General features: G+C 43.9%; 1 protein-coding gene across 3 annotated transcripts in view; it reads right to left on the bottom strand.

Moving 5' to 3' along the window:
* GADL1 (glutamate decarboxylase like 1) overlaps nucleotides 1–16,232 on the bottom strand; it is a 96,664-nt gene extending 80,432 nt beyond the window's left edge. Inside the window, exon 1 of one of the 3 annotated variants that reach the window (XM_081164677.1) lies at nucleotides 16,008–16,232. In XM_081164677.1, coding sequence (XP_081020803.1) covers nucleotides 16,008–16,062 — 55 coding nt within the window. In that variant the 5' untranslated portion in view covers nucleotides 16,063–16,232. Of the gene's footprint in view, nucleotides 1–183; nucleotides 305–2,334; nucleotides 2,378–16,007 lie in introns of those variants that run through there. The other 2 variants (XM_081164676.1, XM_081164678.1) reach the window with 2 other exon arrangements.
* Between the last annotated feature and the right edge of the window lie 621 nt (nucleotides 16,233–16,853).

Here is a 16,853-nt window from a genome sequence, read left to right as displayed (position 1 = left end):
TCTGCTAGCGACTGAGGCAGCCACGCTGAGATGGGCTGTGCAGTCAGAACGGTTTAACCAAGGCAATTAAGCCTAGAACGACGGCAGTTTACGCACGAGTAACTCAAACCCATTACACTGGGCATAAGTGCTTTTAGCTCAACACTTTGTTCTGGCTTTAAAGAGCTGGTTTCCCACCGCTACCTGTTACTCCCCTTTCCTTGTGCGTCTTGTCATTTTTTTTAGTTTGTAAGCCTGGTGGCAGAATTCTCTCTCTTTGTCTCTCTCTCTATTGATACGAGCTGCTTTGAGAAACAGCAATTGTCTGCAAAGAGGGGTAAAAATATAGTAAGTAAATAATTGAATGCAGTGGTATTAGAACTATGCATATTTAGAGCATCAACATCTCTTAAAATATCACTATCCTTCATTACTTATTCATGGTAACTGCCAAGAGAAACAGACAGCGCTTCAGAATAGATCTCCTGTTGTACCAATTAAATTTTAAAGACGAACCACAATGATTTTAAGCTGAATGCACTACAAGGAATATTGGTTTGTTGCCATCGTACCGTGCATTGTGTTCAAAAGCTTATATCATTATTTATGAATGGCAGGGAATTCACTTCTCATGCTGATTTCGTATAGTCGCCACTCTGTGAATTCACACTATTAAAATAATGGTCAGTCTCAAGATGAAACAAATACATTTCTCCACAGTAAATCTATTTTGTGTATTTGTCAAGCTACAAAGAAGAAAGTTTTGTCGACGGCAGTGTAGCTCCCAGCATGCAGCGTTCTGAAGTTTTCTAACGTGGTCAGAAATTTGCAATGCAGAAAAGTTAAGATTCCATGTGCACAGAAATAGCAGATGAAATACTTCTTTTTCCAGACTACATTGTTTTACTGGTGAGAAATTATGTGTCTGAATTGTTGTTGACATCTGTCTGTCTCGAGAAACAATGGAGTGTGCCTCCAGGGGTAAAGTCAAACTACTGTGTTAGCAGCACAGAAGGGACCTCCCTGGGGCATAAGCCTGAGCAGGGTCCTAGCCCAGATGTCAAGATCCAGCCTTACCTGTGTGGTCCAAAAGTAAGTAGAGAAAGATGTTTGGCATCAGCTGGCTGCAGGAGCTACCGGAAGGAGGCGCACAGGGTGCCATTCAACCATTTTAGGGACCCTTCTCCCAAAGATATTCCTACAAGGCCACAGAGGCTTAGGATCAGAGTTTTTCTTCTCCCAGATAGACCACCATCCCAGGTTGACATGCCCCATCTAAATGTGTCTGAATGCCAGGGGCGTAGTGTCTGGGGTGGCAGGGAGGGCCAGGGCTCCAGGCACACAATTTTTGTGGGGGCATGAACCAGGTACCTCCACATAGGCAACTCCAGCCTGGCCCAGCCCAGTGCTCCTCTCCAGCTGCCAAGGGCCACATCAGCAAGGTGGGCTCCCTCCTACGTGGGTGGGCAGGCGGCTCAGTGCAGCCCCACTTTGCTCTGGTGGGAGTGGGGCCACTCCAGCAGCATCACGGTCCCAGGAAACCATGGCTAGGTTTACCCTGGCATGCATATTCAGATACAAGCGCAACTTAGTCCACATTACCAGTACAGGATTATAGGGTAGTGGTGGTTGTAAATCAGATTAAAATGGAATAATCTGGGAAGGAATTTTGGTTAAGAGTGTTATGTGGCTGCTGTGCAAAACTAAAACGTGCACGATCAGCAGCGATACCACAACAAACTGCAGTGCGGAAGTGCACACATTTAAAAAATAAGAATGTCTAAAATTACAAGCAACAGTAGAGGTTGTTTCACCTCTTACATAACACGGGATAAAAGTCCCAAGAATAAATACTAGGTAATCCTCATGTATCCACTGTATAATGGAATTTCAATAAAACTGCAAACTCTCGATGCTAGAGAACTCACAAATTATGATACAAGAGCAGCTAAAAAAATGTTTAAAACAATTGCTTTGTTTAGCTGTTGCAACGGGATTTTAGAGACTTCCAAAACATGCAATGCAATACTAAACATTTTTACTCAGAAGTAACCAACTAAAATTTCAGAGAATACTGCCCCCCCAATGAAAGTATACATGGAACTGCAGCATTTTAGCACAATTCTATGCATGTTTACTCTGAAGGAAGTCCAAGTCTGTTCAATGGGGTATACTCCCCAGTAAATGTTAGATCCTATTCAGATGTGTGCAAATCATCTTTTTTTATTTATTTAAAATATTTATATAGCGCATTTCCACTGGAGAGCTTACAAGCCTACACAATTCAGATAACACACGTCAAAACAAGTCAATCCTAACAAACAGCAGCAGCTACAAATGTAAGCTCTTGGTTACCTTTCAAATAAATCCATTTTAACTTCATTAACATCATAAGCAGCCATAATATAGTAAGAAGCCATAATACTGTGTTCCAAGAACCTGCATTTATCAATCCCTGTGGCATGTTTCCCCGACCTCAATCTACAAACTTCAGACTTATGTGACATCATTGCTTGCACAAGCAGATTATGCAACAGGTCAATGCTTGAACAAGCACACAGTGCAACATGAAAAAATATGCACAAGTGAAAAAATAAATTTTGGTATCACCCCTTTGGGGAGTCAATTTTTCAAACTGAGCTCCTGGAGCTCTGGAAATTTCTCAGGAGTTCTTCAATAAGAAATTAAATACAGTGGTACCTTGGTTCTCAAACGCCTTGGTACTCAAAGAACTTGGAACCCAAACACTGCAAAGCCGGAAGTAAGTGTTCCGGTTTGCAAACTTTTTTCAGAAGCCAAACGTGCTCCGTTTTGAGTGTTACACTTCCAATCTGAGTGCCACACTTCTGTTTTGAGCGTTATGCTGAGGACTGTCTGTTTTTGCTATTTATTTTGCGTTTCTGTGGCTCTTTTTTGTGACTGTTTGAAACCCAGGCCAGCTACTGATTGGTTGATTGACTGATTGTGTGACTGCAGTACATTGTTTATTGCTTTCATTTTAAGGATCAATGATCCCGTTAGAAAGTAAAATTCATGTTAAATTGCTGTTTTAGGAATTGTTTTTAAAAGTCTGGAATGGATTAATCCGTTTTGCATTACTTTCTATGGGAAAGCGCACCTTGGTTTTGGAATGCTTTGGTTTTGGAACGGACTTCCGGAACGGATTAAGTTTGAGAACCAAGGTACCACTGTAATGGCAGTGCTTCTCCCTCAAGGCTGCCTGCCACCCCTGATCTTGCCCTGCAGGGTTTAGCATTGGAGAGAGGTTTTGCTGCATTCAATGCATTCACAGAGTTCACAGTGGGCTGCGATGTGGCCTAAGAATCCTGGCCTGGTTGCTTGCATCTTGCAATTTTTGGGCTACTCAGGCATGCAACCTAAAACATTCCTCAGGACTTTTCTAACGGGCAAGAATTTTGTGGCAGATGCACTGAGATTCTTTGGCAGAAAAACCAATATGGGAAGAGTTCCCTGAAAGCAGAAAAGTGGGGGACATAATACAAGGGAAACTGCCAGAGGCGAGCAGAAATCATAAGCAAAACAGGGAATGAGCCACTCTAGTTGTTTTAATATTCTCAGTTATTTAAGATATAATTTGAAAAATTAAAAACTGAACCGTGACTTCTTCTGACATTATAATGGCCAAATATATCACAGGAAGTTGCCTTATACCAAGACCCATATCTCTTTCCCAGCAACAGCCAGGGTGCTGTTATCTGGCTGCCACCCACAGGATAATTAATCATTCAGACATAAAGCTTTTCTTCAGGAGAGGCCTGGAAGCCATTTGCTGCCGATTCCTGTTTTGGATTACTTTTAAATGAACTGCTGTAGTTTTCCATACTTTAGTGCTTGGTGTTCCACACATAACCACTGACTTTTACCAAGACACAAATCCTACACACACACACACACAAAGGGGGTGGGGAATTAGCTTGAATTACTTAAAGCAGAAGAGAGAGAAAAATCTGGCACATAAAATACAGCTTGTCTAATAAGCATGAAAAATTGAGTTAATGTGCAACAACGATCCCAATGCATTAATGTGATAGCAATTTCGGAAGCTTAATTGACAAGATAGTTTAATGAAGTATAGGATGTTAATTTGTCATTCGTCGTAAGTTTTCCTTAATACCATCTCGCTAACATTTACTAGAAAAATGTAAAATGGAGGATTTCCCCCCATTATACACATTCTTGATATACATACATTTCTTTGTCCACTGTTCAGCTGGTACAGTCATACCTTGGAAGTCGAACAGAATCCGTTACGGAAGTCCTTTCGACTTCCAAAACGTTCGGAAACCAAAGCGCAGCTTCTGATTGGCTGCGGGAAGCTCCCACAGCCAATCAGAAGCTGCGGAAGCCCCGTTGGACATTCGAGTTCCAAAGAACGTTCGCAAACCGGAACAGCCACTTCCGGGTTTGCGGCATTTGGGAGCCAAAACGTCCGAGTACCAAGGCGTTTGGGATCCAAGGTATGACAGATGGACACCATTAGCTATACTTCCTAGGTATAAGAAGTATGCCTAAGTATACCTTAGGTAAGACCCATGTATAGTGAAGCCATGACAAACTCACGTTTGTTGGCAATGAAGCTCTGCTCAGAAAAGACCCACTCAAATTAACGAATGCAAGTTAGTCCATTCGTTTCAATGGGCCTAATTCTTGCATATGGCTAGCACTGGACACAACAACCCTGTTCTGTGGGGTCTTGACGTGCATTCAAAAAGCAAGAGATTTAGCCAGGTTCAGTTCAGCAGATCACAGTTCTGTAGCCCTGCGGCTAGAACCATGACTCCCTGCACACATTTCTCGTTTCTGGAAATGCCACCTAATATCCTTGATTCTGGGTTCTCTAGTTCTCTGTAACAAAGACACATAAACCTATGGTAAAGTTCACGGCTCAAACTGGTTGCAGCACTCAAGGCTTTGTTCATGGTAGCAACTATTTGATGGAGGGAAGCCGTTCACTCTTGCCATGGGTGAACCTCACAGCCAAGTGGGGCCTGTTTTAAGACTTCCTGGAAATTGCAGCTAGTTCAAGATGCTGGTGCGGCCTGCTAACTAGAAACAAACATTGAGTGCTGCTTTTTAAAGCTTTGCCCTATATGCTTGGGGCCAGTTATGCTGAAGGATAATTTGCCTTCATGTCAGCCTGCCTGTCTGTTAAGATCTTTTTTGAGGTCCACCTCCAGGTGCCCCCCAACATCTGAAGCGAGGTGGCAGATCATACCAGTGGTGGCCCACTTGTAAAATGATCTCCTTTGGCACGTACTTCGCCATATTTCTTTTCCCAGGCCATCAAATGCTTCTACTCATTCTGGTACTGGTGTTGTGCTGCTTCTGTTCATTATGTAAAGTTCTTTTTTGTGTGTGTTTTAAAGTGTTCTGTTTTATTTACTCTGCTGTAAGCAGCTCACCTCTCCATCATTACTCGACGGAAGCAATTATGTGGCAAATTTAATGCACCTGTACAGCTGATCTAGTCCGAAGATCAACCCATAGTAAAATCCAGTAAGTTCCTTCAATGACTTATCCTTCACTGCGAGAAGTGAAGCTACAAGGAACCAGGCAGAGGGCCTTCTTGGTGGTGGCACCCGCCCTGTGTAACACCCTCCTATCAGATGTCAAAGAGATAAACAATTACACAACCTTTTGAAGACATCTAAAGGCAACCCAGTATCAGGAAGTTTTTGATGTCTAGTTGTGTTTTTATACTACGCTGGAACTCACCCATAGTGGCTAGGGCAACGCAGTCAGATGGGATATAAATAAAATAATAATAACTATTATTATTGTTGTTGTTGTTGTTGTTATTAGGGATAAGAACAACATTTGTGGGATGGGTGTTTGTTTTTTAAAGCTCTCTGGAGGGTTATGCCCATTAATTTGCCCTTTTAGGAACAATAAATCTCTTTCCAAATTACACTTCTCTCCAAGAAGACACAGACTATGTCCCTGTTACGTCTGCATCTATATTTAGCTTATATAGAAAAGGTCACTTTTACAGACTGACCCATACTTGGAGCTCACACTTCAGGGCAAGCGTGAGCTTTCTGTGACAAAAGGCCCCTTGTCAGAGTCACTGGGCATTCAAGCATTTGTACTGAAATTAAATATGGGCACTGCTTGAGTAAGCACACGGCCTGGATATCTTGCAGCACCGAGTTTCCAAAAACAGTAACTTTCTGAACAGAAGCTGTTACCCGATGCAACTTAAGTTAACCCAAAGAAAAAATGCTTTGCCCTGCTGGAAACTCTGCAAAGAGAAAAAGCAATATTACAAGTGTCTTATTCTTTTATTTGGGGGCTGGCACAGGATAGGGCAAGGGTGGCATACCAAAGAGTCAAACGCAACTGGCCCCAAGGATTCCCCCTAGCTGACCTTTTTTTTTTTTTTTGCACCCACCTCAAAAGCGTTTGCTTGGCCGGAATGAGTCTCTGTGATAAACTGATCTTGCTCGCTGATGGGACAATGGAGAGATGCGTGGGCAAGTATAGAAACCGCTGGCTCTGATGCACAGTGTACTATACAAAGGTAAGAATCATTAAAAATCTTACATTTTTATCTCACTCGTCTGGAGCAGGGTTGATAGTTTTCCTCTACTTATCCTCCCAACAGCCCTGAGAGGTAGGCTAGACTGAAAGAGAGGCTAGCTAGCCATAAGCCAATGAGAACCTTCACGATGGAGCAAGGGTCTCCTTGGTACAATACTAGTAATCACAATGCTAGTAGTGTTCAAATTTCCTTTTGCCCTATGCAGCATGTTTCTTAACACCTCCAAAAAAATGGAGGGTAGTCTTTGCTATCCCATCACCATTGCAGGAAAGCAAGGAGAGCCTTCAACTATAAATGAAGGAAGGTGAGGACAGGTGACCTCACCTAGGCCCGAAGTCACCCCCCACCAAAGCAGGCTCAAAGCTTCTCAAAGCTTTTCAAAATCATTTTCTCAGCAGCTAAGCATCAGAAACATTCCGCTCTGCTGTAACATAGGTAGAGAACAGTCCATTGTTTCTCAGGCCTTTCTCATGCCTTCTGGCCTTGCTAAAGAACCACATTGCAACTTGCTTTCTGTCTGGGAACCATGCCAGAACAAGAGATTGAAACATATCTGAACACTCTGAAACCCCTTTCCTGGGAAGGGCACCAAGAGTCCAAAATAGTCCCAAGAAAGCTTTCTGTTCATGCTCAAAGGAACTCATGGGGCAGGGCTCTGGAAGGAGGAGAAAGGAGGAGGGAACTGGAATGGGTATATAAACTCTGTGCACATGATTGTGAACTCGTGCATGCTTTTTGTGACTTATCACACTTGCTCCTTCTACCAGTTCATGGATGGTAGAAATAAAACCTTTTTCTCCGAAACTATTCCTTGAGTGTCTGTTGACTCCCACTTCCCTTTCCCAGGCACAATATTTTTCCCACCCGAGGGCAAAGCCTCATAAGGCTACATAAAGACTTGATTTAATTGCTAAGGTATGGAAAGGAGATTCTACTTCCTCAAAACTAGACTGGAAGAATAAAATGTTAGAATATGCAGAGATAGCAAGATTGACAGCAAGGTTTTGAGACCACACAGATCAAATACTTAATAGAGAGTGGAATATTTACTAAAGGATTGGTTTTCACCATCTAAAAGCGTTGAACCCCCCCCCCCCCTTCGGTAGCAGGAGAAGAAGGGGGATCTCTTTTTTGGACTGTTTAAACCTGCAGAAGTGAGTTTAAAGTAAAGTAACTTTCCACCGTCCCGACCCTGGAGCGGGGTGTCAGAATTGACGTTTTGAAGCTCATTGACCAGAGACAAATGTTTTTGACAGATAGTTAAAAGAAGAGTAACATTGTGATCCCACTGTTTCCTTTCGCATTTTAAAGGAACAAATACTCACAAAATATCTTAAAAAAAGAAACTTTGTTGCTATTGTTCTTAAAAGAAAGAACAACCAGAAGTTTCCCCCTAGAGGGGGACTGGGAAACTGTAACCAATTCTAGCGAGCTTGCAGCTGCCAGATTACAACCGTGGGAAAGGACTTGTGACCTTGTAGGACAATGTTTTTAGAAGCACTGTTGGGTGCTTTCTGTAAAATAAATGCCCTATTGGATCAGTTAAGTCAGAAGACGGATTTGATGACTAATGCGGCCAGAACATTTGAACAGGTAGTGGGAAATTATATGGAGCCCACCCAGGAACTTAAACAGGAGTGTGTCCTGACAGAGCAGATGATAGAAGAGGATGTTGCAGAATCTTGGGCGCCAGAGATGGAGGGACTTTTGGCCCAGCAGGAAAATGAGCCTTTGGATTTGACAAATGAACTTGGAAAAAACCAGATTTGGAAAGACAAAGTTTGGATTGACTTGGAAATGGGGGGTTGGACTGACCCCCCTATGCAGGGATGTTCGGACTTTCCAAGTCTGGCAATGGGCCGTCAGAGGTTTGGAGCTGTTGGGACTTCCAACTTTGGAGGGAATTTGAAATATGTCTTAAAATACCACATGGAGTCTAGTCTGGACTATGGGAAAGGGGCTGATTTGTTGAAAAGGGTCAAAAACACTACCAAGCTGGAGTTCCCACGAGTGAAAGGAAAATATGAAGAAGAGCTGCGGAAGGGACATGGAAGAGATTTGAAGGCCTCGGATAGAAGATCACCAGGTTAATGTGCCAGACCAATGGGACAAAAAGGACTGACAATCCCGGGACCGGGGGAGGGGACGCTGGAAGAAGATTGGATTGTTTTTATTCTTTTTCTTTATCATTAGAAATGCTTTATGAACGTTGGGAAAATGTTGAAATGAAATTACTTGGCTCTTGTAAAAATGTTTAAAGAATTAGGTAAAAAGGTAATGGTTATGAGAAGCTGGTAAAAATAAGATTTAAGTTTAAGTTTTAAGGTTTTTTATAAAATAATATGAAAATAGAGTAAGGTAATGTAATGACAGAATATTATGAATTATGGAAAGGATTGCTGTGACAATTATTAATCAAGATACAAGAGATGGGAGGAGGAGGAGGTCATGGAAAGAAGGTAATGAAAGTGGAGAATTTCAAAATGATGGTTTTATTTTTTATTTTTATTTTTCTGTTTTCTGTTTTTGTCTTTTTTCTTTGTAATTTTAAAAAAAGAGAGTGGAATATTTACAGAGAACGCTTAAAAGAACATTGCAATAATCTAAATTCTTTGGTAGGCCTGGGTTGATTTCTGCATGAAATAAGAGAACATTACAAAATTAACACAACCGAATAACCTAGGAGAGATAAAGTTAAGTGTGCAGTTGTAATGTAAATTAGGAATCACAACGGGGGGGGGGGGGAGGTTGGCATTCGTGACATGTGAATTCAATCTTTTCTTTTCTTTTGTAATGAGTGTTGACCTTGGATTGCCTTTTGTTGATGGTTGTGTATTGTTGGTTTTGTAATTGTTTTTAAAACCAATAAAGCATTTATTTATTTTTTAATGATTTCAACTCAACCCAACCTAAAATTCAACACTTTCCATTACAAACTATATAGCCTAACTCTTCTGGCAGTGCACACTTTGCCCGTGTTCAACACACAGCAGCCACATCTTCCAGTACATAGTTTGGACTGCAAACCTATCCAAATAAACTTTTTCGGGAGTGAGCCCCATCGAATGCAAGTTAAGTTTGCTTTCAAATAACCCTGCACAGAATTACTCTGCCTGTCAACCTTTTATGAAGTTTAAGTGCTTTCTTAGGTCTCACAGAAGCACAGTTTTAAGTTATTTTCTACCTTTTCAGTTTGATGTGCCTCAATGTCATTGTGTCCATAGCTATTTGAGTCATATATGATCATCATGGTTAGATTATTTAAGTAGTCCTACCACTAAAACAGCTGGGAAGAATGCTCCAGTACAGGAAACTGATTTAATATACATTATAAGAAAATAGATTACAAGCAGGGATAGGCAACCTAAGGCCCATGGGCCACAATCGGCCCACGGGGGTCGTTTAACCGCCGCCCCCCCGAGCCGCCCCCGAACCAAGCCACTTGCTTGGCAAGTCCCCGCACGCTGCGCTAAACAGTGCAGGGACTCACTTCCGTGGGGCTGAAAATTGCATATGTGCAGACGCAGACACTGGAAATTGTGTCTGCACAGACGCCAGAAATCGCGGGCACGTGAGCAGGATCCGGCCCACAGAGGGTTCTCCGCTGGAATGAACCGGCCCAGGCAAGTTAAACCTTGCCTACCGCTGGATTACAGGGTACACAAGTTTCATTGTTCATTTAGATTGAATCACTGCTTAGATCTAAGGTATGGAATAACTCACTAACTCCTTGTTGGGGGGGGGGAGAGTAACAGTTCAATTGGTGCCAAGGGATCATTCCAAACTGTGTGTGCCTGCCTGAGGGATGGTCATCAATATGTCTAGTTTTTGTACAGAAAGAAGAAAAGAAAAAAGCCATGTTGGCTATAAATTATTTTAAGCAGCTCACTCTGTGTGCCTGTCTCAGACAGCACTCTTAAAATCATGATGATTTCCCCATAGTTTTAAACCAAAGCTTCTCCAATTGCAAATCTTCAGGATCCAAATAAACGAATTTAAGTTACAGTACTGTACAATCGGGTGGTGCTGTGGGTTAAACCACAGAGCCTAGGACTTGCTGATCAGAAGGTCGACGGTTCGAAACCCCGCGACGGGGTGAGCTCCCGTTGCTCAGTCCCTTCTCCTGTCAACCTAGAGTTCGAAAGCACGTCTAAGTGCAAGTAGATAAATAGGCACTGCTCTGGCGGGAAGGTAAACGGCGTTTCCGTGCGCTGCTCTGGTTCACCAGAAGTGGCTTAGTCATGCTGGCCACATGACCCGGAAGCTGTACGCCAGATCCCTCGGCCAATAAAGCGAGATGAGCACCGCAACCCCAGAGTTGGCCACGACTGGACCTAATGGTCAGGGGTCTCTTTACCTTTAATGTACAATCTAATGAGGAGCCAGGGTGGAGCTACCTTTGTGTTTGCTTCTAATTCTCTTTTTGCTGCACCAGCTTGAAGTTAGCATGGCGGAGGGAGCCAGATTGGGCTTTTTCACCTAGAAATTGGCAGGTTTTTAAGCCAATGAATCAATAACTGGCCCTGCTCCTCCACAAGACGTTTAACACTCCATCTTGGGAACCTTGTGTTAGTTACTGCAACCACCCACATTCTCAGCAGGTGTAGCAGAGTTCACTATCAGCAGAGGGACCCGCCTCTCGGGACCCTAACTCCTTCCAGGAGCAGTTAGGACTGCATGATTAACTTAAGTCCATTGATTTTATTGGTCTGTCCATAGTAAGACTTAATTGGATTCAACTCAGTATTTTCAACCTCACACTGTTTTATTGAGCATTCATCTCAGTTTGTTTGAAGGGAGGTTAGATGATGCTGAATCTAAAAAGAGGGTCACAAGTTTTATCTCACCCTTCCCAGTGCATTTCCACATCACACTCCTCATCAGAAAAAGTCTGATATTTTGTGGGAAATGATTTTTTTTTTTTTTTGCAAGACTCCCCGGTGACTTGTGCAATCTTAATTTGCCAGAAAGTGATCGAATCCCATAATTCGGAAAAGTGATAGTTTCCTCGCCTACGGCTTTTTATCTGGACGAAATCTAGTCAGTTGAAAGAAGCAGAATAAGTACCTTTGACACCAGCATGGACTAAACGGAACTTAATTTTATAAGATTATTACTTTGCATTCATATTTTTCCATCAAAGAAAGCTGACATCAGCAGGAACATTAAATAGATCTATCTGGGCTAATTCATTCTTCACTGGCACACAGAACTGTAATATATTAAAGGGGCATGCTGTGCCAGGCAATAATATGATTTAATTTACTTGTTATATGTTTAACAAACATTAAAAGCAAAGCTAAACTGATATTTTAACTACATTTGTGTTCAAACAAGACTCTTGAGTGTACAGTAAGAGACGCCAAGATAGTAACTTTTCCAGCTGTATGTAAAAGAGATTAAGTTTTCGTGCATGGACAAAAAAATCCAAACCCCCCAAAATGGGTTATTTATTTTGTAAACGCAAAGGATGGCACCTTGGCAACAACAGGGAGCACTTGTGCAAGAGATATGCCATGAAACTGGACATGCAATATTCAAGGGAGGGGCCACAACTCAACAGTACAGTCATAACTTGGTTCTCGAACACTGTGGTACTCTTAGGTTTTGGCTCCCGAATGCTGAAAACCCGGAAGTAAGTGTTCCGGTTTTCTAACGTTTTTCGGAAGCCAAATGTCTGACGCGGCTTCCACTTGAGTGCAGGAAGCTCCTGCAGCCAATCGGAAGCCGCGCCTTGGTTTTTGAATGTTTCAGAAGTCAACCGGACTTCCAGAATGGATTACGTTCCAGAACCAAGGCCAAGGTTGCCATACGTTCAGAATTTCCTGGACATAGCAAGAATACAGCTATAAAAAATAGTGTCCGGGCGAAAATCGCCAAAATGACCAGGAAAATCTGGACGCTTGGCAACCCATGAAGTGTAGATTATGGCAAAAACTTCATTTTTTAAAGATATTTTGCAAAAAAACTCCAACCAATTCAACCTACAACTTTGCCAAAAAAAAAAAGCTCAACATCTTTTGTGTCTGGATCTTCCCTTTCTGAAATATGGCAACCCTAAACAAGGCACATGCTTTGAGTTCAATCCCTGGAAACGCCATAAAGGTAAAGAGACCCCTGACCATTAGGTCCAGTTGTGGCCGACTCTGGGGTTGCGGCGCTCATCTCGCTTTATTGGCCGAGGGAGTTGGCGTACAGTTTCCGGGTCATGTGGCCAGCATGACTAAGCCACTTCTGGCGAACCAGAGCAGCGCACGGAAACGCCGTTTACCTTCCCGCCAGAGCAGTACCCATTTATCTACTTGCACTGGCATGCTTTCAGACTGCTAGGTTGGCAGGAGCAGGGACCGAGCAACGGGAGCTCACCCCGTAGCGGGGATTCGAACCGCCAACCTTCTAATCAGCAAGTCCTAGGCTCTGTGGTTTAACCCGCAGCGCCACCCGCGTCCCTGGAAACACCATGCAGGGTAGGAAAGATTGTCATCTGAAACCCTTGACAGCTACTGCCATAGTGGCCTGGTTTGCACAACCACACTGGGCCACACCATGGCTCAGAACAAACTTACAGGCACCTGAAGAAGAGGAACACACCCGCCCCATACATGTAAATCATCATGTCTTCCCACAAAGAGTCCTGGGAACTGTTTTTTGCTAAGGGTGCTAGGAATTGCAGTTCTGTGAGGGGTCCCAGATATCTTTGGGGTACGCCATGACTGTTACAGTGGCGCAAGAATGCTTTAAATGCATGACCAAGATCACAGCTGCTTTTACTCATCCCTGGTCATTCTGCTGCACCATGCTGATCTAAGCCATTGAAGGACAGTGGGTTGTCTGAACTGGATTCAAAGTTCAGCGCTCCCAAACAAACCATGCACTTCAAACCATAGGGTAAACCTTGGCCTATGGTTTGCATATGAAATACCCGAGTGTGAATTTTTACGAAACTCGCTGGATGACCAGTGCTTTATCATTATGTCTCTGAGCAAGCTACTGAATTGGGAACACGGATGCGTGGAGAAAGAGAAGAATCACGGAATAAGTTCCTTAAAGGAAGGAGAGGGAAATAAAGCATGTGGCTACATTGTGCTGCTAAACTAGCAATAAGGGCTTTCATCAGCAACGTTTTTGAAAGGCTGTTTACCAAAATTAAAGTTAGTAAAGGAAAACGTTCACACTGCTGAAAGAAAGCTCCACACACTCTGGGAAATACCTGGAAAACTCATTTGTATTTCTCAGTTTTTCACTATCTCTAACCTTTTGAAAGCTTAATCTTCCTATGTGTGCAGTATGAGCAATACAATGTTATACTGAATTACCGTATTTTTTGCACCATAACACTTTTTCCCTCCTAGAAAGTAAGGGGAAATGTTTGTGCGTGTTATGGAGCGAATGCCTGCGGGTGGCGGGGGGGGGGATCTGCTGCAGTCGTGAGCAGAGGATCCATGGTTCCCCTTCCTTCCTTCCTCCGTGGTTACAAAGCATGGATCCACATGGATCCTCAGGATTTTTGCATTGGGCTACTCCAAACTCATTGTCAGATCACATGTCTGTGGCCACAGCATGAACCACAAAAATCATATATCCACTATTTCATTTAGAATATATTTTTTCTTGTTTTCCTCCTCTAAAAACTACGTGCGTGTTATGGTCTGGTGCGTGTTATAGAGCGAAAAATACGGTAGGTGCTCCAAGTCCATGGAAACCGATGGCTTGGGCACACCCAACTCTACCTAAGACTGCAGCCTACACCTGCAAGTGTGTTCACCTCTTATAATACATTTCCTCAAACAGGTTTCATCCTCATGCTACAAGTCAACTTTTGGGCCAATCCTACCCACAGCCAGGCAAAGCTGCTAAAAACTAGATGGAGCTCTCCATTTCTCCAATGGATCAAAGACCTGACTACACTTGCTACCTGTAAGCAGGTTGCTTATAGATGGACAAATATGCTTATTGCATGGAATTTTGGTATAATGGAATTTGGAACTCATTTTTGCAAAATACAATAGGTTAAAAATGTGATCAATTGTTATAGCAATATACTATACCCTGTTCTCCCCTTTTCCCTCCCCCCCCCTTTTAAAACTTTTTAAATGTATTTAAATAATAATAAAAAAGAACTGGATGGAGCTACCTGGCAGCTAAACTCAAGCAAGCCCCACGAAATTTTAAAGGGGCTTACACTTAAGTCGATTGTGACTAGGATCACTGCTCAACTCTTGAGGATGCCAGTGTGGTTAAATGCAAGAACTATTTACATGGCCTTAAAACACTGGCAGTCCATATAGGTTCCGTGTAAAATAACGCCATAAACTTTATGCTGCCGTCTTCTCTTTGCTGCGACTGTATTGTATAAAATAAGAAAAATTAAAATATCCGAAGAAGTGTGCATGCACACGAAAGCTTATATCACAACAAACTTAGTTGGTCTATAAGGTGCTACTGGACAATTTTTTCATTTTATTTATTTTATTTTTATTTCGACTGCGTCAGACCAACACAGATACCTACCTCAATCTAAAAATAAAAACGCAAAAACTTTGGATCTGCCAGGCTTCATTGCCAGTTGCATTCTGATAAAAGCACTGGACTTTTTTTTTTTAACCATCTCCTCTGGGGCGTTTCGCTAAGAACTTCATTTTTGTGCCCATCGCAATGTGAATACGTTTTATTGCACTACATCATCATCATTATTGCTGCTGCTGCTCATTATTTAAAAAGGACACGCCCACTTGCTAAAAACTGGGTGAATTGTGGGCAAAGTTTTGGGTTGCTGGGTTCTCTTCCCCCCCACTCCCCCCCCCGCCTTTGAGGGTGTGCGTTTGTTTATACTAAGTGGGTGGCGGCGTGTTTGGGTTTCCCCTCCCAAGCGCCCTTGCAAAGCCAGAAGTTAATGGTGGCGACTGATAAGCGCAGGAGCACCATTAGTCACTTGCTGCTGGGGAGAGATGCCGGCTTCCTCCTCCTCCTCCCCCCCCCCCGCATGCCTGACTCCCACACACGCACAGTCCTCCCCCCCCCCGAGGAATTCTTGGGAAAAGTCTGCCCCGTTTCACCTCAAGCTCTCCATTTAACTTTGCTCGCGCGCCACCGAGGATGCTACTGCTGCTGCCCAGGGAGGCGCAGCCGGGAGAGTCAGGTTGGCGGGCAGAAGGAACATCAAAAGCGCCACACACACACAACCACGCACACCAAAAGCGCCACACACACACACACACACACACACACAAAACCACACAAATACTCAATAAAGCATCCAGAACAAAGAAGCGTCCCTGGGCCGGTGCAGTTCTGCCTGCCGCCTAAAGGCACCGTCCGCCTCAGGAGCGCACAAACGCAACCCCAGCGCGCGCGCGAAAGGGCGGCGGGAGCGCACGACTTCGCTCCTGCTGAATCCCTCAAAAAGGAGGGTTTTGAACCTCCGCATTACGAGAAATAAAGCCTCGGGGCCAGTTTGCTTCTTTACCCTCCTCCTCCTCCTCCATCATCATCCCGCCTTCGCCGCCGGCGTTGCCGTTCATTGGGAAAGAAAGGCGCCACTCCTTTTGGTCAGGGAAAGAAAGGCGGAGAGGCGCGGCGGTGGTGGCAGCCGGTGTCGCCGGGGCTCCGCGCTGTCGCCTAGCCGCCGAAGCCGCGACGCAAATGGCTGCAGGTGGAATTATAGCCGGGCTCCTCTGCGCGCCGTGCCCGCCCCGGAGCTGCGCTCGGCTCCGCCCTCAGGCGCTCGGCTGGACTCCTGGTGCCGCTGCCGGATTGTAGCGCAAGGCCGGCTATAAATACCTCACACGAAGGCGCGGAGACCCTCCTGCCTGCTGCCTGGCCGGGGGCGGGGGCGGGTTGAGCTGAGGGGACGCTGAGGGCAGAATTCAGGGGGCGCCACAAGAGATATAGATATTTCCATTATTTCCTTCGGAAATTTGACCAGTCCCCAGAGGCAGGAACTAGCCCTCTCAATAAATACATTTTTAACCCCTCTTCCGTGTCTCACGTGCAAATACACAAAAAGGAAAAGTTGCATGGAGAGGGTCAGCTGTCCTCCCCACGTCAAATTTGGGGGAGTATTTCCCCCAAAAAACATTTTTTTGCAAGAAAATTACGGGGGGAGAGGGGCAAACCCCTGAAGTGGTTGAAATTTGGAGACATAATGAAAGTGCATTATGCAGGTGACACTATCCTAAGGACTGTGTTGCAGGTCTTCTATATGAAGTCTGCAATGTGCCCAGGGTGGATTCTAACAGGGTTTCGTTAAGAAATGCTTTTCATCTATTTATCTTGGCTATATATTAGGTTAACAGGCCTATAATTTATTGAC

This window comes from Podarcis bocagei (assembly GCF_964188305.1).
Source record: "Podarcis bocagei genome assembly, chromosome: 12".
NCBI lineage: Eukaryota > Metazoa > Chordata > Lepidosauria > Squamata > Lacertidae > Podarcis > Podarcis bocagei.
Note: the sequence above shows the minus strand (reverse complement) of the source record. Positions and strands in the feature narration are given on the sequence as shown.